General features: G+C 39.1%; 1 protein-coding gene across 5 annotated transcripts in view; it reads right to left on the bottom strand.

Annotated features, from left to right (window-relative positions):
• Nucleotides 1–20,630, bottom strand: part of aplp1 (amyloid beta (A4) precursor-like protein 1) — a 37,275-nt gene extending 16,645 nt beyond the window's left edge. For all 5 annotated transcript variants that reach the window (XM_030157153.1, XM_030157154.1, XM_030157157.1 and 2 more), the window contains exons 1-2: nt 20,368–20,630; nt 586–765 (exon numbers count right to left, since the gene is read on the bottom strand). In XM_030157153.1, coding sequence (XP_030013013.1) covers nt 586–765; nt 20,368–20,433 — 246 coding nt within the window. In that variant the 5' untranslated portion in view covers nt 20,434–20,630. The remainder of the gene's footprint in view (nt 1–585; nt 766–20,367) is intronic.
• Nucleotides 20,631–23,929: the final 3,299 nt, after the last annotated feature.

The raw sequence follows: 23,929 nt of genomic DNA, 5'->3' as shown, positions 1-23,929 counted from the left end.
AGGAGGAGGGAGAGCACAGTTAGTGAGTGGGGAAATGACTAACAAGGGAAAGAGTCATGCAACATATTTTCTTTCTACATCCATGAAACTGTGAAAGGCTTTTGTTTGAAGCTGAAAAGATCATTTCAGTGATGTATAATTGCCTTTTAATATTCACATTTTTTATTTGACTGCTTTTATTTAAATCTAGGTCAAAAATTAGAAACACAGAACCATGATGAATGTTTAATAGAAAGATAAATAACGCTGACCCAGACTCTGAATTAATCTGAAATGCTTTCTTTTTTAAAGTCATAGAAAAAAGAAAGGGTTTTGTGCATAAGCCATCACAGATGCACAATGTGGCTGCTAATCGCATTACGCTCTATTCAGGCTCATACTGTAGCTATTACAATATATACCATATTTAGCCTCCAGGTGGCGCATAAGTTGCCTGTACTGTTGATCATATAATTATTTCCAAAGGACAGTGTGTAGAGTATGTGTATCACAGCTTAGCAGTTTATAATATTAATACACATACTGCACAAGGAGAGGTGGGTAATGACACAAATGAAATGAACAGTTTTGAACAACAATGGTTACCTCCTGACAGTAGGACAGGAATTGGCTGGGCTCAGTGAAGCAGCCCTGGCGGCCCTGAGGATCGTGCTCCCATTGGCCGGTCTGTGTGTTCATGTACAGGAGAACACGGCCACAGTACATGGCAATCTGAGGCTGCGGGTCTGCGGGACCTGGTCCGTTCACCTCAGTCATGGCTAAAGCCTGGAGAGAAAAGAAAGGCAGAGGAAAAGTCATATAATATAGTGTTTGAAGCTGATCTAGAGCTGGTAGACCGCATAGAATGAACGCAGATGGGAGTAGATAATGCACAGGAGAATTTAACCCCCACTGCTTCACAAACACTTAAACTAAGGTTACTGCTTGTTCAAATAATACTATATTTAGGATGTCAATATCCAGTAAACGTGTGCCTTGTTGACAGGTGGCCTTTGACAGCTCTGTGAGATGACAGAAGAAGGAAGAAGGCGTGTAACAAAAATATACATGAGTATGTAAAAACATTGCTCCCCCCCACCCCTCCTCTTCTCCTTCTCCCGTGGCCTTCTAGGATGTTGTTATTGATCATGGGATATGTTGCTTCTGCCTGGGGGAGGGCTCAGGGGACCCCACATAGAGGAACAAACAGCATCTAGGGCTGGGAGTCAGGTGTTAATACAAGCTCATTGACCGATGGGCCACTTCACTACATTAACACACAGCACAGAGAGAGCCCAGGGAGGAATAAACATGGGGAGGGGTTAGATATAGAGAGGACGAAGCTCTGTAAACAGAACCAAACAGAACTATCTGCCTTAACAGTTTTTTTTTTCTAGTGACTTCGCTTATTTCTGGGTGAAAAACCATGAAAATGCACCAAAGTGTATCATGTTCCACTGGGTGTCTGAGTCATCCCTGGTGGAAAAATGTCCCTTTTACTAAAGACAAGTATACAATAGCTTCCAGGTCCTGTAAAGCAAATGATGTGAGTTCTAAGTGCACTTTTTGACAGCAACATTCATGCCAGAGTACATTCAGTAATTCTAACTTTCTAACCCTGAACTGCCTCATAAAGACAACCCGCACCCCCCGAGCCCATGTATACTGTAGCTAATATCCTTTCATCTATGCTGACAGAAAGAGAGATAGACCTACTGACGACAGACAAGACGACTGACGCTGAGCCAATTAGAAGAAGGGTGCCCAAAGGGAAGAAATGGACGAGGAAAAATATGTGAGAGTGAAGCCTGATCAAAGGGAAGCCCTGCTTTGGCTCAAGTGTTTGAAGTCCTAATTAAAATTCATACAGAATAAAATAAATATATAACACCCTATGAGTAAATGTACAATAAAAATAATAAGCCCTGAGCAGTCTATAGACTAGAACTATGCTAAGAGGAGTTTGTGCTTTTGCATGTCTTCGCAGATTTCTTACAAATTACACATCTAGTTGTCATTACTGCTATTTCCCAAAGCTTGCTACATTTGTGAATGTATTTTTTCTTACCTTGAAGCTGATCGTTTCAGAAATATAATAGAATCATGTTGCTGAGGCTTGAAAAATTTATAGACACTCTCTTTCTGTACATCCAACATCCACCTGTGGTTCACTTTACCGACTACAAAAAGTGAAGTTCATATTTAATTTTATACGTCATTAGACCACCAATAATGTGTCATTTTTTGTTTGTTTTTTTTTAATCTAAAACTGCTACATAAGGGAGAGGTAATCCCTTAAATTGACTAAAATGCTGTGTCATATTTTTGATTGGATGTATGGTTATTCAGTGATCTATACAACTTAATGTAATTACCTTTTTGATGTGCATATTTTCTCATATTTTGTTATGGTTTCTCCAAAACAATGCTGTTCTGTTGATTATCCATCTGCCAACACCCTCACTGTGATAGATTGTCCATCTCCAGCAGGTTTCATACATTTGACCCAATCTGGTAAATGACCATACCGTGATCTCTTGAGACCCAGCAATGCATTTTTGTTCTTTGTAGTAAAGAAGAGTTTTACAGCTTTAGAACAAAAACGAAAACAGTCTACAAGGGTGAACATCTGATCTGTTTTTTTCCTAAATGGCTGCTGTGTCAACCACTACATGGGCACAGGAAAAGTTAGTTACTTGAATTTTAAAGGTAACATTTAGTCTTTAAAAAAAATGTGTTTACACTGACTAAATCTCTGTTTTTATATAAAATACCAAGTATTTATTTGTGAAATGCATGTTAGTTTTTTAGACTTTTTTTTCCAAATTTGATCACATTAATAGAGCTAAAATAGGTGGACAAAATGCTATAACTATTGTTATAACTACATTTTAAATTGCAAATGATTTCTCCTTTCCTTTATGAAAACATTTTCCTCATTAATATAAGCAAATGGTATAAAAGAATACAAATGTGAGAATTATTCAGTTAATACTAAGTCCTGTTGTCCACCACAAAGGACACTCCTAAAAAGTGACATTTCATTGAACTGAAAACCTCAATCAGTCTAAAATAACAGAATATGTCAAATAGTTTTATTGGAAATACTATGACTTAAACGACTTAGTAATATTTTAACTTAGTCAAAACTGACCTTCTCCTAGAAAACCAAGTGGCTGTGTTATTGACAGTGCTGAAATGGATCTTTTTTATTGGTTAAGTGTATTGTTGGATAAGCACAGGAAAACACTGCTGAAGCTGCTGAAATAGTCTGTCTAGTGTAGCTGCTGAGCTAATGTCTAAATAGATATCTCTTTGACTCAGGGAAGGTCAGTGCCACAAAGAAAAAAAACTTCCGGATATTTGAGAAGATAACCTGGCAGCTCCCCCTGGCCCAGCTCTCTCATTCTGCCTGCTCTTCACTACTGCATTTGCAGAAAATCAATGCTGAGCGACTGCAACTGTATCGCCACGTTCTCCTGAATCAATAGCAGTCCATCAGGAGCCTGAGGCCCTGACCTCCAGCATGGCAAGGCTGCACACCCAATCTCCAGGCTGATCTGGGACCAGATTAGATCTCCCTCTTGTGATAACCCCCTATAAGAAATAATGTTTTAAAATGAACACTTCTGTTTCCCTGTTCCTCCTCCTACTCAGCATGTGAGCAGTAGCAGAAAATCTCCTGCTTGTTTTTGACCCAGTTTGGAGTCAAATAACTTTTTTTCCTCACATTGGTCACCACTGCAGAAAGCCTTGATGACACCATGGCAGAAACATCAGTCAGTGGTTGACGTCAAATACACCCAGTTGACTGTGTGAATGCCATACTGTGCCTTTGTGCGAGTGTCATTGACATTATATACATAATATATCAATAGCAAACACAGAAACTGCTATCGGGTGCATTTATTCCTACTAAGGGTTATATCAAAGGCGTGTTAAACAAGTATTGTGGGCATGTTTTTGCTATAAATAAGAAATGACACAAAACCACCCAAAATTCCTGTGAATCTTGCTGCAGTTGTAGAACCCACTGTGAGTGTTGTTGTAACAGAACAGTCGAGAGGGTCTGCTGAATCACAATGCTATATAAGTGGAAGGTTGTAGGTAAGAGGGGTAAACAGAACAAGTGAGTTTGTGGATTGGTGATTTAAAAAAGAAAAGGACCAAACAAGGAAAAAAATGCCGTTCTGGCCTTTTCACTCCATACAGATTAAATAGACACAAACAACAGTCCTCTGTAGTAACAAATAAGGCTTTCATTCACAGCTAAAAATACCATTTTCTACAGTGAATGAACCACATTCTTGAGCCTTGATTGAGCTCATTTTGTCCATAATACATACAAATTATAAGATATAATTCCCTTTGGAATGACAGGAAGTCAAAGAACTTCAGTGTCTCCTTGCTGTCCTCCAATCTCCATGTTAATGCCAATTATACCTAGAGTTTTTAGACTGTTGTGGTGTGAATACTGTACTGTAACTCCCTCAAAGTAGTCCCCGTCTCCACCAGGAGCCCAAGCACACTGAGCCAGCTGGCTTCACAATAATGCATCACAATCTGTCAAATATTATCTTCTTGAGTCAAACACAGGCTACAAAGTCGATGTTAAAATTTCAGTCAATCTAAAGAAAATACTGTAAGCACTGAAGCATGGGTGCATCTGTAGACTTCAGAAGTGTGATGTGGGGGAAGTGACTTGGGTGGAGTGGGGGGTGGGGGGTTAAGAGGTTGGTAACGGAGTGCTATTCAACCATCTAGAGTCCCACATATCATGTCCTAGTGCTGATGAGGCTGAACAGGCAGACAGCCTAGAAGCCTGGCAGCTCCCCACTGCAGAAAACGGCATCATTAATAATGACCTGGTGATATAAAGCCAGAGACATTGATTGGCTTCCTGCCTTTTCACCAGGTTCTTTCCCTGTGTTAGCTCCCCTGATATATTATTTTTCGTTGCTCTGCCTTTCCATATCTGCTGCATACTGACTGTGCTACTTCAATAGTCTTCATCGCATAAAGTGATCCCACAGAGATGAGAGCATACTGTGCACTGGACCAGAAGTTGTGGAACAGCTGGTGCAGTTACGAAAATGGTTATTATATTTTCACAGTTAGCCGGCTAGTTGAGGAAATTGTGCTGCAGTGTGAAGAATGCAGAATGTCAGGAGAAAGCAGAATAAGAGTGCACAACAGATCTGTCTACAGAAATCTATCTTCCAGCCAGCTTTGACTTTGGGCCAGGGCAGTACATTTACATGTTCCTCCAACAACATCCACCCTGTTCTAATTAAATTTTCAGCACCTGTTCCACCCTTATGTTGCAGGATGACTTCATCCTCCATAATGATGCAATCTCTTGGCCCTGGCAGGCAAGTTAGAGTGGTGGACGGGGAGGGGAGGAGCCCACACATCATTTGTCACCTTTTACAAGTTGCTGCCAGACTGTGTACTTAAACACAACACCGTAAACACATCAAAGATTTCAGGCACAGAATCCAGGAGCCACATGACATGTTACAGTATGCCCATAGCTGCAGTCACACAGTCTTTGATATTCATAAAACATTTGTATTCTCTATGATCATGCCACCGATCTTCTTCTATTCTACATTTGTTCAGTTGAATTGTTGTATTGTCCTTTGTTATCTAATGTGCTTTAACTAATGTGCTCTAAAGTAAATGACCTCTGCAACTGCACTTATGTAATTACAAGGAAAAATGACTAAATGGTTTTGTATTAAGGTTAATGGGTTACACATATGTACAGCAACATGAACTTAAAAATACATGACTCTTCTTAAGGGATAGATGGCAGGGTGCTTGCTTCATACCTGATGATTAACTGGAGACATCAGACCCCTGAGGAGATAATCTCAAATTAGCAACAGGGATCTGGGATGCCCCATCTAGTCAAAATACACTATGTACTGACAGTAAAATCAAACAGCCATGCATAACAGAAACTACAACTAGCTCAACATACTAGGATCTGCTTGTTTGTTTGTTTGTTTGTGTGTTCCTAGAAAAACAGCGCCTGATATTTGCTGAACGCTATCTTTTAAGTCAGCAATTAAATGGAAATCTTAACAGATGCCACCAAACAAGACTACTGTAGCTCCAGTCATTTCCTCCCAAGTCAGAAAAAAAAGAATTCTGCTCTGGGTTAGGAGTAGGGACAGACAAATCTGCAACAGGCAGTAATCAGGGGCGGGAAAGCCTGAATTTGATAATACACACCTTTCTCCTGCAGCTCTCTCCTCCCCTTCCTCCACTTTGTTCAGACCGGTTATAAAGGTTCCCATTTCACGCTACTTTAGAAAAGTAACGCCAAAATATCACAGGTACAGGAGCTGCCATGTTGTTGACAATAACTGATCATTACAGCAGCTTTTATGCCTGCTGTCTAAAAAGAAATGGCCCAAATCTCATCTAGATGTGATGTTCTCAAAAAGCAGGGTCCTTTATAGACTATTTCAGTGGTAATATGCAGAAAAATTTTAATGATTTTTCTTTTTTTTTTTGCCAAGTGATGTCAAAAATACTAATTATTAAAGCTTAAAGGTGACTGCATTTGGTAAAATGTAAAAGTGTTTCTAGTCATAAAACTTCCATAGAAATTCCAATATGTATGTTTCTCATGACTCACTGTAAATTTAAAACAATCTAATGTAGGATGTACAGCATAAACTACATGGTTTGAGTCCTGCTCAGCTGAGTTTACTCTTCTTTTTTAATAACAGTGTGAAGTGGCCAACTGCCATCCCTACGATAGGGAACACACCCACATACAAATGGGCCACAAAGGTAAATAGCCCATGCATGTATGAAAATCATGCCTTCCTGAGAACGTCTTTGTGCTTCTGTGCAGCACAGATGGCCGAATAGTGGGTGTCTTCCTGCTCTGAGGGCCCCTCCTTCAAACTCTCTCCTCTCAAGACTTGCTCAATCCACCCCATCCACCTTATCCTTGATCTCCCTCTTGTCTCCCTCTCCCTCCCTAACAGCTTTCACACAATGCCTGACACTCTGCTGTTTGGCCTACCTCCCTCGGCTGGTGCTAAATGGTCAGATAGATTTGGGAGCATTCATCATTGTAATCATGTTGGTTAATTATTCATAGGCTCCATCAGGCCTCTTCCTGGTGTGGCATGTAGTTATTAGAGTAGCAACATTAGTCCACCAGACTCTCATGGTGCAGAAGGGACAAAGGAGGATGGAGCAGGTTAGCTCTGCACATTGACACTCATTATTATATATCTCTGACTAATGGCTAATTGAAGCCATTCATTTTCAATTCACAGGAAACTGCTGGGAGTGGAAATTACTACATGGGGTTTTATGCACTGTGCTATAGGTGCCTATTGGAGAGCATGTATAGCTGTAAAGTAACTTATTGAAACCTAAACAGAATACCCTGTGTTAATATTTGATTACCAGCCATTATGATACAGGCTTTTGTTCGCAAAGATGTGCATACATCATGTCTTTCTCTAAGTCAGGCTTCATCAGTCCAGATTACAGCGATGCAGTCTCCAGCTGGGCACACTGGGAGCAGATGGCCCTATAATCACTAGGGTTCATCTAGGTCTGAAACAGCAGCCAAAACCAGCTACCGAAATTTGATTTCATTTCAAGTATAGCTTAAAATACAGAACATGTCAGCTGGCATCCCTGCAAGACACTGCATAGATTTGGAAAGTGGTGGTACCAACCCTTTCATACCTTATTTATCAGGATGTTTATTTATGTCTACATCCACTACTGTCTCTGTATACAATCCCAGAGCTGACATTTAACTTTTCAGTACAATGTAGGCTGCTTCAAATAGGGAGGAAGAAACAGTCAGACTTGATTTCTTGCTTCTGTAAAGGTCACCGCTTCTTCTCAAATCACATGACTTGGATCATGGAAGTTATAAGTCCTCTCTGATTACAACAGAACCATGGGGCCTAACTAGAACTCCATACCCATATGAGCAGAGTCCTCCTCTATCTGGGACACACATGACTCATGATAAATGTCATGCTCACTTATATCCCACCTCGCTCTCCCATGTCCCATCTTTAAAGCACAGTTCATAATGAACACACCTGAATTTAGCCTCCATGTGCAAGCTATGTTCCTGTATGTTTGTTATCAAACGACCTGCCTTTCAGCAGCATCCTCCACAAGATTTCTCAAAAATGTCCAATACAATCAGAGAGCATAACAGGAAACTCCCACAGACATAAAAGATGAATTTCCTGCGTGGTTTTCCCGGTTCTAGAGACAGGCTGTATTGAGCAATATTCGGAATGAGACAAGTGATTGTGATACTTGTGTTGCACAGAGTAGGCTGAACATGTCTATGTACGTCTCCCTCTCTGTTCCACCCACATTTCAATAAATACGTATTTTGACTCATGCACAGTAATGACGCAAGACAGTACGTGTTCTGTCCTGAAAAGATTAAAAATCAAAAGGATTGTTGGTCATTTTTACTGTCCTCTCTCTTCCTCCTCCTCTTGTAACAAATGTGGGAGACAACAAACTGCGTAGTAATTTTTGCATAAATCCTGCCAGAAAAACACAGAGTCCAGAATCATAATGTGTGGATGATTCAGTCTTTTGAGCACAGCCAAGCTGAAATGATTTGTCTTCGGGTGGCATTGTTGATAAATTTCTGCTGTTACATAACACTGCTGAACCTCCTTCACAGTTAAGCAACACAACATGGGAATGCCAACATGTTAATTCCAAACACTGTGAGCCCGCAGATGAGATTTCAAGCTGAAGAGCTACCTTAGCGGATTGAAAGAATCAAGAGCTTAATGGAGATTTGAGCACTGCAGGTCCATCTGAAACATCCTAATGTCAACACAATTGCCACTGAATCAGGGATTTTCTGCAGGCAGATTGAGATTGACACAATACAAACAACCTCCCTCAACTGGTAGATACATAAAAAAATGAAATTCTACCAGGCTTTCATCGGTTCAATTTATATCAATGAGGTTGTTTATGTATGTGTGAATGTTTGTAGAGCATTATCTCAAATCCATATAGCTTGAATGTACTAAATAGTGAGATGATTTCTGAAGGCTGTGATTGCTTTTCTCCAACACAATAAAAGCTTCCAGGTTTTGATAAACAATCCAGATACTTTTACAACAAATACATCATATTACAATTGTCTTGATATCAATAGGACAACAAAAGTATTTATTGCATTCTGTGAACAACTCCTTAATTTATCATGTTAATGGGTATCATCAGGCGATATTACACTCAATGTGAGAGTGAACTTTATTGTGTTTTTTATTGCTTAGTTAAAAATTTGTCTGCCTATTTCCACGCAGAGGGAAACTAAAATGTAAATATCAACAAACTCCATGCCCTTGAGCATTCGCCCTAAACATTTTTAGTTTCAGAGCCTAAATGAGGCCATGTTTAGGTCAAAATAGTGTAATAGCTGATCCAGTTCTGGACACAGTATCACACAGGAGGAGGCAGCCTGCATAAATAACATCTGACACTTCTTCATATCGCTTTCTTATCTCCTACACTTTTTTCTCTGTCTCTCAAGCCCTTCTCTTTGCCTTGGATTCTGTTTTCTTTGGAGCCAATCTGTGGTGAAATCTTTCTTCCTGTGTATTCTCCTTTGGATCCATGAGTCAATTTTCCAGAACTCTGATGTTACTTTCCTGTCACTTCATGCTCCTTCTGAGGACTGTGCATCATTGATATGTGTACTTTCTAGCGATCTATCTACGTTGCCTCCTCTACTTTTTTTCTTTTTAAAATAAGCTAAGAAATCTGGCAACAGAGGGAAACACTTTTTATCTGCAGTTCCAGCTGTAGTTTGGGGAGTTTTACTCAAGCTGCTGAGGCCAACTGCAGTACAAAGCTACTTAATTTAAAGACATTTATTCATATTGATATCTTTTTATACACTTATATGTTAATACACATTTTCACTTTTTTAATCTGTAATTTCCTTGTAAATCTTCTGCTTTCCTGTTTATAATTAACTGTGTCTTTTCATTTGCTGCATGTAAATATGGACTAGATGGAAACTGTGTTCATTGGCAGAGCAATAAATCACAGCAGCTGAGCGACAGAGACTTAGAGCAGAAGATGGAGTTACATCTTGCATATGGGGAAGAGCGATGACAGAGGAAGGGGAAAATAGAGAGGGAATAGGGGTTAAAACATTCATATATCTCTTTCTTCCTTTCTCATATTTATGCACATATATAATTCTGATAGTATCGTGCCAACTCCCCTGGGAGCCAGTCTAGCAGATGCATCTTATGGAAATCAAGCTTTGAGGTTATACATACTTATATAGACGTTGTGTGAACCCCACAAAGAGAAAACAAAGGGACATGCAGAATGGGGTGTGTGTGTTCATTAACATAGTTATTATTGTTCAAGTGATGGATGTATATATTAATAGGGGTCACCTAGATCCATACCACCTACATTGCATTATACATTAAATTAAGTGTAACAGTATGTACCATATAACATTAAACCAGAGTCATGAGTTGGTTCATTGCTCTAATTCAGAGGCATGTGGTATCACAGCGGTGGGAACAAATTGGTCATTAATGTCCAGTAACGGGTCAGACTGTACACCATTACTATTAAAATGTTTGACCTGGCACAAGCACAAAGGCTGACCTCCTCCCAGGGAGTTTGTTTTCCAGTAGCTTTACTTTACTGCTCAGTGAGGTGTGCTGCTAATGAACAGCAGTTCACCTAGGAAGGAAAGTAAGACTCCATGAAACACAAACTTGATTAAACACTGTGCAGTATGTCTTGTGTCTCACTGCCATGTTTTTCATCATCCTCCGCTCACTCGCCGTCCTCTTCATCCATCTCACTTGTTCCTATCGAACCCATAAACACACATTTCTTTTAGCCCTCTCGTCTACGTTCTCCCTCTCAGCATCACTTGGCCACTGAGGGTGGTTGCCATGGCTACACCACCCACAGGAGCCGGCTACCTTCCCTGTTACCGTAGCAACGGGTTCCCTACAGAATTTCAAGCATGTCACTCATGTTCTCTCTCTCATTATGACTCTGCCTCTCTCACCCCGTCTTTCTCACATGAAAGAATCCCCATATGTTTGGTTCGAGTTTCTATCGTCAGCAGGTTGTTGATCGCCTGCTTAAAGGTTGGTTCCTTTTCTGTATCACTGCCTGTTGCCTGCGCACACACACTCATATTACTTATGCAACACTGGGCCCTGCTACCTTAAGTTTGTTGTTATACTCTCCTGACATGAATTTGAGACACAAACACTATTTTCTACAAGCTCCTCAGAGGGATGCTATGATATAATATTAACAACAATAACAGTCACAGAATATGAACATAAGCACTTACGTTAAGTGGGGTATAACCTTTAGCCAACAGGGTAGGTGAGGATGGGTCTAGTGATAGAGCAAAATGTAAATTACAAAATTAATTATGACTGTAATATAGTCAAGCAATTAACCAAACCCTGACAGACGTGACAGGATCACTTGCTTTGTCACTGCCATATGACTGTACACTGACATTTAATCTTTGGTTGAACGTTAAACTATTGTATATTAGTATTGTCAGTGGTGGGCATATAATTTATATTATTTATATTTACAGGTTCACAGATTGATTAGGAATTGTAAACACTGTTTCTGCTATAAATCTTATATTAGGTCATATTGACAGTATTAAATTATATGAGCGACTGTTCCACCACCATCACTGACTCAAATATCATTTCATAAGTTGTTTTTGATGAACCCACTCTTGCTCCCTAGGTGTTTGGGTAAATTTCAGTATGGTGAATCAGAGAATGACTTCATGATTTGTCATGCTCTTCTTGATTCCTGTGCTTCATGGTCACACATACAGCATGCTACAACACAAATGAGTACATGCCATAAGCACTTGATAAATTATATTTGGATTCAGATATACCAACTGCTGTTTTGAGCCAATGTTTGTAACTGATGCCATCCCTATGGTAATCATCTTTGGTAATGTTAATAATATAAAATTATTCATCCTTGGTGTTGGTTAATGATTTCTTTTTTTTTTTTTTTTTTTTTATCAGCACTTTATCTCCAGTAGAAAATGAAAGTACAGTGGGTTAATCCTGACAGAAAAAATATAAAACAAAATCACAGACATCATGTCAGGCTGACATGTCCTAACTCGCTTTGGCCCTCTCTGTGTAATTTTAGACTGGGGCACTCTGGCAAGATAATGTGTGCTGGCTGTGCAGTCTGCCAGTTTGTGCTGCAGAATCACTCAGTAGATTAAATATTAGTGTTATCTGATTTCCTCAGGCCATAAAATCTCCATGGACTGTCCAACTGAAGGGAAAATGGTTTAATCATTGAGACAATCTGTAAAAGACCCATCATTTGTGCTTTTATTGCATTCTTTTTTCTAAGCTAGACTTCTATGAAGTCTCCAATTTGTCAGCCAAGCTTGAGTGAGCAGTGGCTGTTAGCAGGCACCGTGTGGCCTTGACGACTTTGATTACACTCAGCAGAGAAAAGAAAAAAATATTATTTGTTTCTGCCCATAAGGCTCTCTGGCTGAATCTTATTGTTGGGTATCAACACCAGTCACAGCAGCACCTGAATCTCTTTATTATCTATAGCTGTTTGCACCATCTGTCTATTCAGACTAAAATACAGTAAACTGCAGACAGAGTTTAGAGAATCTGTGCAGGGATTCTGAACAGAGTCAAATGCCGTGGGAACATTTTGCCTCAAGGGAAGGGTGGGAATGTTTGAGAAATGTACCCTTTTCTACAGGAAATTCCATCCTAAAAGACTGTGATAGATAAACTGGAGGCACAGTTCACATTTCCCAAATGTGGAAAAATTCACTATGAAACATTTTAAAGTACAATGTGTAACACTTCCGCATTAAAATACCCAAAATAAATTAAGCTTGTGTAATATATTTTGTTCACTGTATCAAATATTAAGAGAAAAATGCAATTTTATTCAAGTAATTAATTTAAGAAATTTTGGTCACGTGTCAATGGTGTCGTTTCCCCTTAACATTAATTAATATGTGAATAATGTGAATAAAATCTATAAAGATATTTCTACATATATTTTCATCATCTGGTGAAAACAACTCTCATGATTCCAAACAACTTCACAATGGCAACTACAAGAGAGATCACACTGTGTCAAAATTGTAGCACAAAAATCACAAAATGACTCCTGGTTTAAGCCCAATTCAGCAACATAGGTACATAGACATGTAAAAATCAACAGATGCATTATAAGGAGCGGCCAGGGGAGTAGCAAAGTAGAGTAGAAAAATAACAAAATGAAGGGTGAGTTTGGCGCATGAATTATTTAAGAATGTTCAAAGGATACATGAGGAAAGTGAAAAGATGTCCCTGGCCAGAGAAAGCTGCTGAGGCAGATGGGGGAGCAGTATCTGAGAGGGCAGGCAGGGGTGGGGCAGGGAGTGCCTCTGGGATGTGGCAGGAGAGAACAGAAGAGACTGGAAAGGGAGACAGAGGAGGGAGGGAGGGAGGGTGGCGGATGAATGGGGAGGATGTGGAAGGTAGGAGACAGGCATGGGGATTTTCTTTTGTGTATTGTAAAGGGAGGCTGGGGAGTGGGAAGGGTATGACGACAGGGAAGGGGGGTTGGGGGGCACTTAAAAACCAGGTAGAATGAAGACAGGGCTGCTGGTGGAGCGTTTAAAGGCTGCGTGACAAATACTGAAGCCCAGCCGACATAGCAAGAGCCCAGACCTTTCCGTGGCCTTCAATAATTAATGCAGCTTCTGCAGCATGCCATCTTTATAAAGCAGCAAGTGTGTGGTGAATGTGTGTGTCAGTGTACATCTAAGTTATCTGTGAGTGAAGGGAGTGACCTCATTTTGTGTATGTGAGAACACAGTGATTTCTACCCATCGGTGCATTTGGATTTAGAAGCGGCGTGTTAGAGGCAGAGTCCGAACAATCTAAAAAAGCACATCCGTTTTCCTCCATAACAGCGTCCACAATGTTGTTCCTGAATGTTAATATTGGTCTGATCAGTCTCAGTGGACCCACCCCCCCCCCACCCCACACACACTCTTAAACCCTGCAGCCAGGGCCGTTTAGGAAATTAGATTTTGCAGCCCTGCTTTCAAACAACTCGGGGCTTTGACCACAGGGTTTTACTTGCCTGTTCCCCTCTTTGTCTCATTTCAAGGCCACCTGTGAATACATACACATGACAGAGATGGATCTCTCTGCCTTTCCAGCTGCTTGAGATGAGCAGCAACAGGGCTGGGTCCCTCCATTAGCATGCACTCCACCCTGCAACCCACATAAAATTCTAGATGCTCTTCATCACTTACACACTCTCTCTCCTCCTACACCCTCATGCTCTCTGTTTCTCAAATCATCCACTGTGCCAGGGCAATCCCCACTCTCTACCAGCTCTCAATCTCTTTCACTGCACTCATACCACTTTCCTCCTGAACATGGAGGACAAGTGTTATCACCACACTGCAGATGTTTTTGACGGGCCTCCTCTGAATCCTCCCACTGGCTGTGGCAGGACTAAACATCATGCTTTGCCCTGGTATTAAATTTTCTACAGAAATCAGACCCATTAGGGCTTAGTGATGCAGTTATATGAAGGGTGAGGACCTAGGGCTGCAGCGATATCTCTGCCCTGCAAGACTCTGAAGAGGAGCCAGACCAGTAAATGATCATGATGGTTATTAGTATCTCAACCCCTCTAGGTGACACTGCCAATCTTATGCAATGTGCAAAAACTCACCCACTCACTCAACTTAGCCTTCACAGATAAATAGCAGCTATGTGCTGTATTTGATATTCAGTGTAAACATGATAAAAGGCAAAGTAGTGTTTGTAAGCTATGTAATGATGCACCAACATATTGGCTGAATATATCATCAATATCAGTCTTGTTGACTTCCCACAGTCTAGCACTGAATAAGATGATTTTCACCAATGAAAGTAGCTGTTTATCTGCTTGTCTTTTATTAAGGGATGTTTCATAAATGATAATAATCAAACTTGTGCTCATTCAAAGACACTATGACGACAGGCTGGAAGATGGCACTTATTAGCCAAACTGTTGTTTTGAACACTAGTAATTTCACTATTTATGCATTCTTAAGTTTATGATTTATATCCAGTACTCTGTGCAGCAAAAATAAATACATAAATAAATAAATATATACACATATATAGATAGATAGATAGATAGATAGATAGATAGATAGATAGATAGATAGATATAGATAGATATATATATAGATATATCTAAAATGACTGCAGTGATTACTATGTTTCAGCTGCATCACATTCTTTAAACCTACGTAATGCTGTGAGGAGCTTCTCATTTCTTAAAAAACCATCAAGATTTGACAGTGATGTAACTGAAAATGATCATGTGGTCAAATGAGACCTTACTGATCCTGTTCAGATCAAGGTTCAGCAACGTGATGTGCCCAAAAAAACTGAATATACTGAATGACCAAGTTTGTCATTAACATGAATGGATTTTTCTTCCATGATGACACAGGCATTTTCCAAGATGACAAAGGCAGGATTCATCTGACTCATCAGGCATATTAAAGGGCGGTTCAAGGAGCATGGCTTTTCACACATTAGCTGCTCCAGACCTAAATCCCACTGAGAATCTTTGGGATGCGCTGGAGAAAACATAAAGTAGTGGTCCTACTCTCCATCATCAATACAAGCTCTTGGTAAAAAATGAATAATGCAACAACGGGTGGAAATAAATATTGTGATGCTTATTGTGCTATTGCACCTACAAACAGCCTGCTGTTCAGCCTGGGACTCCTGAAAAAAGAACTTATCAGATGCAGCGGTGCATCAGTTCATGCACAACAGGTTATAAAAAGCACCTTGCAAGCAAACATTATTAAACACCCAAAGTTAGGGAATTAGTCTCTCCCCAACTGGTACCCGTGATTTGAAATAGAAATAAGAAGGGCCAAAAGACAAGATCCTTAACCAGGATTTGGCAGAGCTTCCTTGAACCCATCGGGAGCATATTTGCAAATGTGCAATCATCGTCTATTTATTTTCTGCAAAAAAGCTGGATAAGCTCATTGCCTTGAGTCACAAACACAAACGTATACGTTTCATCTCAGACTTTCTAAACTACTGGCAGTAACAGAGGAAATTAAACCTTCCATAACCCCCTCAACCACGGCACAGTTTCAGCGTTGTCGATAACACGAGTGGCCCAAAGGGTACATTAATGCCATTCATTACATTGTCACCGCTGGTAACAGCTCAATTGCTGAAGCACATTCCCAGAACTCCAGTTCCCTCCAGTACAGCACAGGTCTCATTTCACAATGATTCTGCGGATTCAATCCAGGTCCTGCTCATGCTACACTTTAAAAACTCAGAGAGGAAGCAAGATACAAAGGGGAAGAAACATGTGGTGCAATAAAATGGTACACTTTTATGGCCACTGGCACACGAACATGGTAGAGAAAAGCAAGCACACAGGAATCCATTAGTGGAACCCGATTATCTCCTCGCTCTAAAATTAATTAAGTGAGTGAAGGGGGAGTGTATGTGCATGTGTGTGTATGACAGAGAGAGAGAGAGAGATCTAGCTGTCTTTATCTTTTTTCCTTCCATTCTTTTTTTTAAAAATTTTTTTTATTTTAAACAAATCCGCTTGTTACAGCACTGAAAGGCAGATGGGGGTGGGAGGTGGATCTGTATGGCGGTGTTCCAGCACAAGGCCTAATGTTGCTGCTGGTAGTCGTGTACGATGGAAGAGGGAAGTAGTGGATGGTTACACAGTGGCTTCGTGACTCACCATTTCTATTTAAACCTCTGTCATCTCCTAACATATTTCCTATGCCTCCACTATATCCTTCACATTACAACCCCCTCCTCAACCCCCCTATTCCTCCCTTTGTGTGTTTTGCTTCAGAAGAGCTTCTGTAATTTCCTGAATCCTGAGGATAGGTTTGTTTGTGAGTCTGCCACTACTTTCCTTCAGAAGTCTGAAGTAGAGTGAGCAGAGGCTTAGTGGACATTTTTCTTGATAAACACCTAACAGGCTGAAGACAGCTGAGTATACCTGCAGTCCCTCAACCACATTTTTTTGTCAAATATGGCTACACACAAGTGCAATCATGGGACAACTGCTTTCTTCAAATCAGATTTTTCTGTGTGAAGGATCTGTTGCAGCAAATACTGAGTGTTTTTGTCATGACTGAGTATGTACAAAATCGGATTACTTTATGTTTGTGAACTGAGGCCATATAACAATAAAATACCATTCTCATTTGTCAGCTGTGTGACACTTTGCTAAACCCTTTATCACATAGAACTTTTCTTTTTTTTTAGTCTCTAGAAATCAAACAGCTATTCTATTAATTTACTGATCAATCAAAACAAACTTAACTGCACAAAAATATCTCTGGATAACTTGAGTGTGATCTCTATATAATTATCTTATTTAATGCAAAAGGGGAGGTTTTATTAAATGTTCAGACATGTTCATATTCATCATTGCTGTTAAATTCAAGCACCACATGCACCACACATAGGCCTTCTCTCATTGCTAATGACACACAAAACACAAAAAAAAAACTAATTTTGTATTTGCTTTTTTGACACTATTAATACCAAAAGTTTACAGGTTCCTCATGAAACTGTGAGTTTTCATATTTTTAAGGGTCGCCTTTTGTGTCAAAACAAGCAGCTCTGTGTACATCAATCACCAAAATGCTTTGGATGATGCTGAGCTGAATAGAGGTAGACCGATATATTGAGGTAGGCCAATATATAGATTTTTTTCCAATATCAGCCATCTGCCTTAATTTTTTTTGGAAAGCCGATATTTGATCAGTAGTAAAAATGGTATAAGATATTTGATCAGGCACCTGTGTGGGCAGCACTTGAAGTTCAATAAATCTTAAAAGAGTACTACAGGGGTTGGACAAAATAATGGAAACACCTTCACCTCAAGATGATAATGCCCCAATCCATACAGCTAGAATTGTTGAAGAATGGCATGAGGAACATTCTAATGAAGTTGAGCATCTCATATGGCCGGCGCAGTCCCCAGACCTCAACATTATTGAGCATTTATGGTCAGTTTTAGAGATTCAAGTAAGACGTTGATTTCCACCACCATCGTCTCTAAAAGAGTTGGAGGGTATTCTAACTGAAGAATGGCTTAAAATTCCTTTGGAAACAATTCACAAGTTGTATGAATCAATACCTCGGAGAATTGAGGCTGTAATTGCCGCAAAAGGCGGACCTACACCATATTAAATTATATTTTGTTGATTTTTTAAGGTGTTTCCATTATTTTGTCCAACCCCTGTATGTGTATGTGGTTTAATAATTTCATTTATATTGCTGCATAAAAATCTTAAATATCTGAGTGTTTCAATTGTATTTGACGGTCACTATGCTTTTTTTTTTAAAAAAAATTGGCCTTAAATATCGGCCTCAGAAATCAGCTGTAGATATCGGCCATCGACCTCTAGAGCTGAACAACAAAGATGCCTAAAACTGAAGAAAGTTACATTATTTGTGAATTGTAATACATGCCGTATCAAATGCTTCCTCCTCTTAGTCAACATAGGAACACATGACACTGCTGAGTTTTTTTATTTGACCTGAGATTTGTTCTAAATGTCTGTTTGATAAAGTCTCTGAGTAGCTATGAACCCGATGCACCAACAAATTTCAGCATTACCCAACGAGAGCATAATCAAAAAATGTGTTCAATTTGTAACTCAGTGAAATAAATTATGAGTGAATTAAAGGCTGCTGACAGTTTTATTAGGACTAATACCACACAGTAATCCAGCCAGCCAACCCTCTTGTGGTGTAATCTTCAGTGTAAACCTTCATGGGCAGGTCTCCTTATACGAAGCTAAAGCCCATTCCTCACCATAACAGTAATCCCACTAAGACTCTTAGAGAAGTTAAATTATTTCAGAATGAAAGGAGAGGCTTTATGACTGTAGAGGACTCGCTGAGGAAGATGGCTAATAAATAAACATCTCACAAATCCTCTTAGGAACTTGGGAAGATTCTGAACCAACAGCAAAGATGCTCCATAGTCTGTTCAGTTTATCGAACAGATTTCAGGAGCACGTTCATTCACTCTTCACTTCCAGGTGGAAAAGAAAAGTGCGTTTGACCTGAACCATATCTCCAGCTGGGACGTTATGACTCATCCTCCACCCTCCTCCTCTTTTTTTTATTCCCTGCACACTCACACACACACATATACCGCTAACACCATCCGGCTTCCACACACAAGCGCACACACTCCAGCATTAATTCATAGCAGCGAAAAAGAGTTATTGAGAAATCAAGCATCAAACTGTGAGTCTGCTCTAAGTCGTGATGAGACGTGGTGAGGCAGGAGGAGCTGGTGGCCCATTGATCTGCCTCTACGTACAAGAGACTTCCACTATCTCTTCTCTAGCTATCGATGAAGACAAATGCCAATAGGATGACCCCATATCCCTCATTAGTACGCAGTGTATCACACTCACCTATGGCCAATGATATATCAAAGTCACCCCTCTAGATTGGTTAAACAGCCCAAACTGTACAGCTTATCCTCAAACATTTACACATTTATACACAAAAGTAGATCAATAATCAAGGATAATTCATTAAATATCTGATATTGATTCCTAAACCCCTTTTAGTGGAACAATTCTGTGCTCTGTTCAGTGACTCCCATAAAGATCAAATGGGACAGAGGACAGTAACTGAATATGCATGATTCCATCCTGCTCAAGAGCACTACAACTCTGCATAAGGGCAGATGCAAGCTGATTTCTACCTCTGATAAGTAAACTCAAATAGGATGCAATGAAAAAGGAAATGATCTCCATTACTATTATTATTATTATTATTTATTTATTTATATTTATTTATTTATTTATTTTCCAGGGCAAAGGCCTGTATAACATTTCTCATATCAGATACAGGCCCAGACTTGACGCAGCGACCAAAATGTAAACCAACTACCAGGGAAGTCTATTATATTTATGTCCCGTGTGAACTTCCATTCACATCTGATTACAGCATTTGCATTTCAGATCCTTTTACTATCACTGCATTTTTGTGGACGTTGTGTGCCATTACTCTTGTTGACACAGGACGTTGCTCGAGGATGCATTTGCAAATTAAACCTGCCCTAGATAAGGGGACGTGTCAGCAATATGGAGATAAGAGCGAAATTGTTGTCATATATGATATCGAGACGAATAATAATAATAAAAAAAAAAACAACACAATCCAAAAGTCATGTCGACATTCAGGAAAAAAATATGCAGCGAAACTGTAATGCGCAATCGTTTTGGATAATTCTTGTTCTTACCTCGACGTTCTCCCACACGCAATAGGACAATACAGCCATTAATATAGGTATTGCGGTATGTCCCATTTTCTCTCCTCCTTTTGTGTGTCTTTATCACCAAGTTGCTATTCTAAAATAACTGAGTCCAACATACGCTGTCTGGTTACATCAGCTGAAAGTGATGGATACTGGTTTTCCTTCGATAGCTCCTGCGTCTGCGTCCTGTGCGCTCCTGCCAACGGGCTCTCCAATGGCAGCCTGGGCTTTTATGAGGATGAAGTCTGACAGAACCAAGCCCTGTTTCTGCGGGTATTTTATCACAGACATTTACTCAAGGCTTCCCCCCGCAGTGGCTTAGTGGAGAGAGACATCTGGTGGTGACGGATCAGAAATGCAGAGGAGGAAGAGGAGCGCACAGCGTCTTCAAATGGACAGTAGAGGGAATGCATAGGATAATAATAAAAGACAAAAAAAACAACATGTTTGGAGTAAGAAACAGAGGTATGGCAGGTGCGTAACATAAATAGTACCTTCCTTTTACCTGCTATTGGGAGTTGTTGACAGTTTGAAGCCAAATCTAACCACAATATAATCAAACCTAACATTCAACAGACAATAAACAAAATAGAATAAAAATAGACAGCACAGTTATTGGAAGAGGTAATCATTAACCCTTTCATGCATAGTGGTCACTACAGTGGACAGTTACTCTACAGCTTTACTCTTGTACAGGGTGGGGAAGCAAAATTTACAATATTTTGAGGCAGGGATTGAAAGTCATGAGAATTTATTTGCCACAAGAAAATTTACATTATAGAAAATGTTTTTATTCTATGTGTCCTCCTTCTTTCTCAATAACTGCCTTCACACGCTTCCTGAAACTTGCGAAAGTGTTCCTCAAATATTCGGGTGACAACTTCTCCCATTCTTCTTTAATAGTACGAGGGCTGTTCAATAAGTTCATGGCCTCACCCAGAAATACTGGTTGTTATAATACAGGATGTTGCATTCTTTCGTGATGGGATAGTGATGCTTGAACATCGATGGACCAAGTGCATTGCTGTAAATGGAGATTATGTTGAAAAATAAAATATAAATTATCAGTCTGTGTTGTTCTGTTCTGGGTGAGGCCATGAACTTATTGAACGGCCCTCGTATCCTCCAGACTTTCTCATAATAGTTTTGCTCATAGTCATTCTCTTCTTTACATTATAAACAGTCTTTATGGACACTCCAGCTGTTTTTGAAATCTCCTTTGGTGTGACGAGTGCATTCAGCAAATCACACACTCTTTGACGTTTGCTTTCCTGATTACTCATATGGGCAAAAGTTTCTGAAAAGGTATGGATAATAGTGTTAGGTATGATTATGACATCAATATATGTTTGGTTTCAAAACAATTGACGTAGTGCCTGCTGAGAAAAAACAACTAAATGTTCATTGTAAATTTTGCTTCCCCACCCTGTATATTCATGGGTTTTATTGTTTTAGTTCCATATCAACCAACACAGTGGACACTTATGCATCATCTCATAAACTGCAATTCATACCATTATTGTAACTTTGCTGTTCTTGATTGGTTCTTGAATGGAAATCAATTGTTAATATTTATTTTTTGCATATTATCTCCATGAAGTGAGTAATAACTCATATTAGAATATGTTAAAAATGTGAGAAAGCATCAGATTAGTTGCATTAAACATGGTTTCATTTCACTGTTTTCATATCACTTTATGATATTGGGTTTTAAATACATGTTTCTTTGCTTCAAGAATTAAATTCATGGTCTAGCTGAGCGGACATTTTTGTAACTCCATGAAAAACAGCCTGATTAAAAAAAAAAAAATTCAATCATATTGTTTTTTTTGTTTTTTTTTCATGCCTAAAGAGGAATAAAAGCAGGAAAAAAAATCTTGATTAAGGTTCTCATAATTCATGCATAAAAGGGTTAATTTTAAAGAATTCAGGGTACATTTTAATGGATATGAATTAGAATACATTTTGTATTCACACATGAAAAATTTAAAATTACTAACTCTTTTTATCTTCAAAAATTCACATTTATGAATATGAAATTTCCTTAAAATAAAAAAGAAGTATTATAAATCATATTTTGGAATATGTATAATTTTGTTCTCATATGTACTTTCAGTTCTGCTGGTTCATTTGGAAAACATATCATTTGTAAGAATACACTGGTCTACAAGTATAAAAGCAGTTAAACTTTACCAAATTTCAGTCACTAAGAAAGAAAAATTAAGTCAAAAGTGCTAGTTTGGTATATTTTCTAAGATACAGTCTTGGGTCAAAATGTGAAATTCTGACAATTAATGAGAGAATGGGTTTTATTCAGAAGGAATGTTTGTCTCAGAGCTACCAGATCTAACTCAAAACAGTGCCTGCACATTACAATACATTCACTTTTCAGGCTCTGTCTGGTGAAACACTTATAAATTTATTGTATAAATGTACGTAAACCAACATATATGTGTGATAATGCACCATCATATGTGGTGGCTGGAAAAAATTAAGAGACCACTGCACTTTCCTCTGAAATCAGCATGTCTGTATGACAGCCATTTCATTCCTGTGTCTGTTGAATTCCAACACAAGCACACCTGATTCTACTGAATAAACACCTGATCCAAGTATAAAAACCACTACTGTGGCCATCACTATCTTCTTACAATAAGCAAAAATAGTACTATTAGTACCACAAAAGTAACTGGAATCCAAAAATAACTATTGAAAACTACTGGACTTCTGCTCTGACAATGTTCCCAAACTCTGAGGACTGGTTTTTCTATCAGGACAATGCTCCTGGCCTCAGCTAGGTTATTAAAGGTGTGGATGATGGACCACCAGATGAAGACCCTGTCATGGCCAGCCCAATCTCCAGACCTGAACCCACTTTGAAAACTTCTGGAGGAAGATGGATGGTCACAAGCCACGGAACATCACTGAGCTTCTTGAATTTCAATACCAGGAGCTGCATAAAGTCATCCAACAGTAATTTAGGAGAGAGACGACATGTGAAAGCTGTCATTGAAAATCAGGGTTATTCCACCCAATATTAATGTCTGAACTTTTCCCAAGTTACAAGATTAGTATTGTGTTGTTTAGAAATGAATATGAACTGGTTTTCTTAGCATTATTTGAGGTCTGAAAACACTGCATCTTTTTGTTATTTTGACCATGTGTCGTGATCTGCAAATACAAGCTCTAAATAATAACATTTTTATTTGGAGTTGTGGGTAGTTCAGACAATAAAACAAAAACGGAAAATATAGACATATTTTCATTATCTAATTATTTAGAACAATATAGGTTGGTGGGATATGTGTTGTATAAAATGTATGCCTTGATCTTATTACAAATATAGTAACTAAATAAATAAATAAATAAAAGGTAACGTTAAGGGTTTGTTCCAGTTAAAATTTGAGGATAAACTATTCCAGAAAGCTTTGGAAAACGTATGTTATGTTTATATCTATAATTGGAGTCAGTTAATTCTGATCATAAACAATTGAAGCTCAATTCTTAGAGCATGTTCATATTGTAAATAGTTCCTGATTGATCAGTC

This window comes from Sphaeramia orbicularis, chromosome 16, assembly GCF_902148855.1.
Source record: "Sphaeramia orbicularis chromosome 16, fSphaOr1.1, whole genome shotgun sequence".
Taxonomy (NCBI): domain Eukaryota; kingdom Metazoa; phylum Chordata; class Actinopteri; order Kurtiformes; family Apogonidae; genus Sphaeramia; species Sphaeramia orbicularis.
The sequence above is the reverse complement of the archived record's forward strand: the minus strand, read 5'-3'. Positions and strand labels throughout refer to the sequence as shown.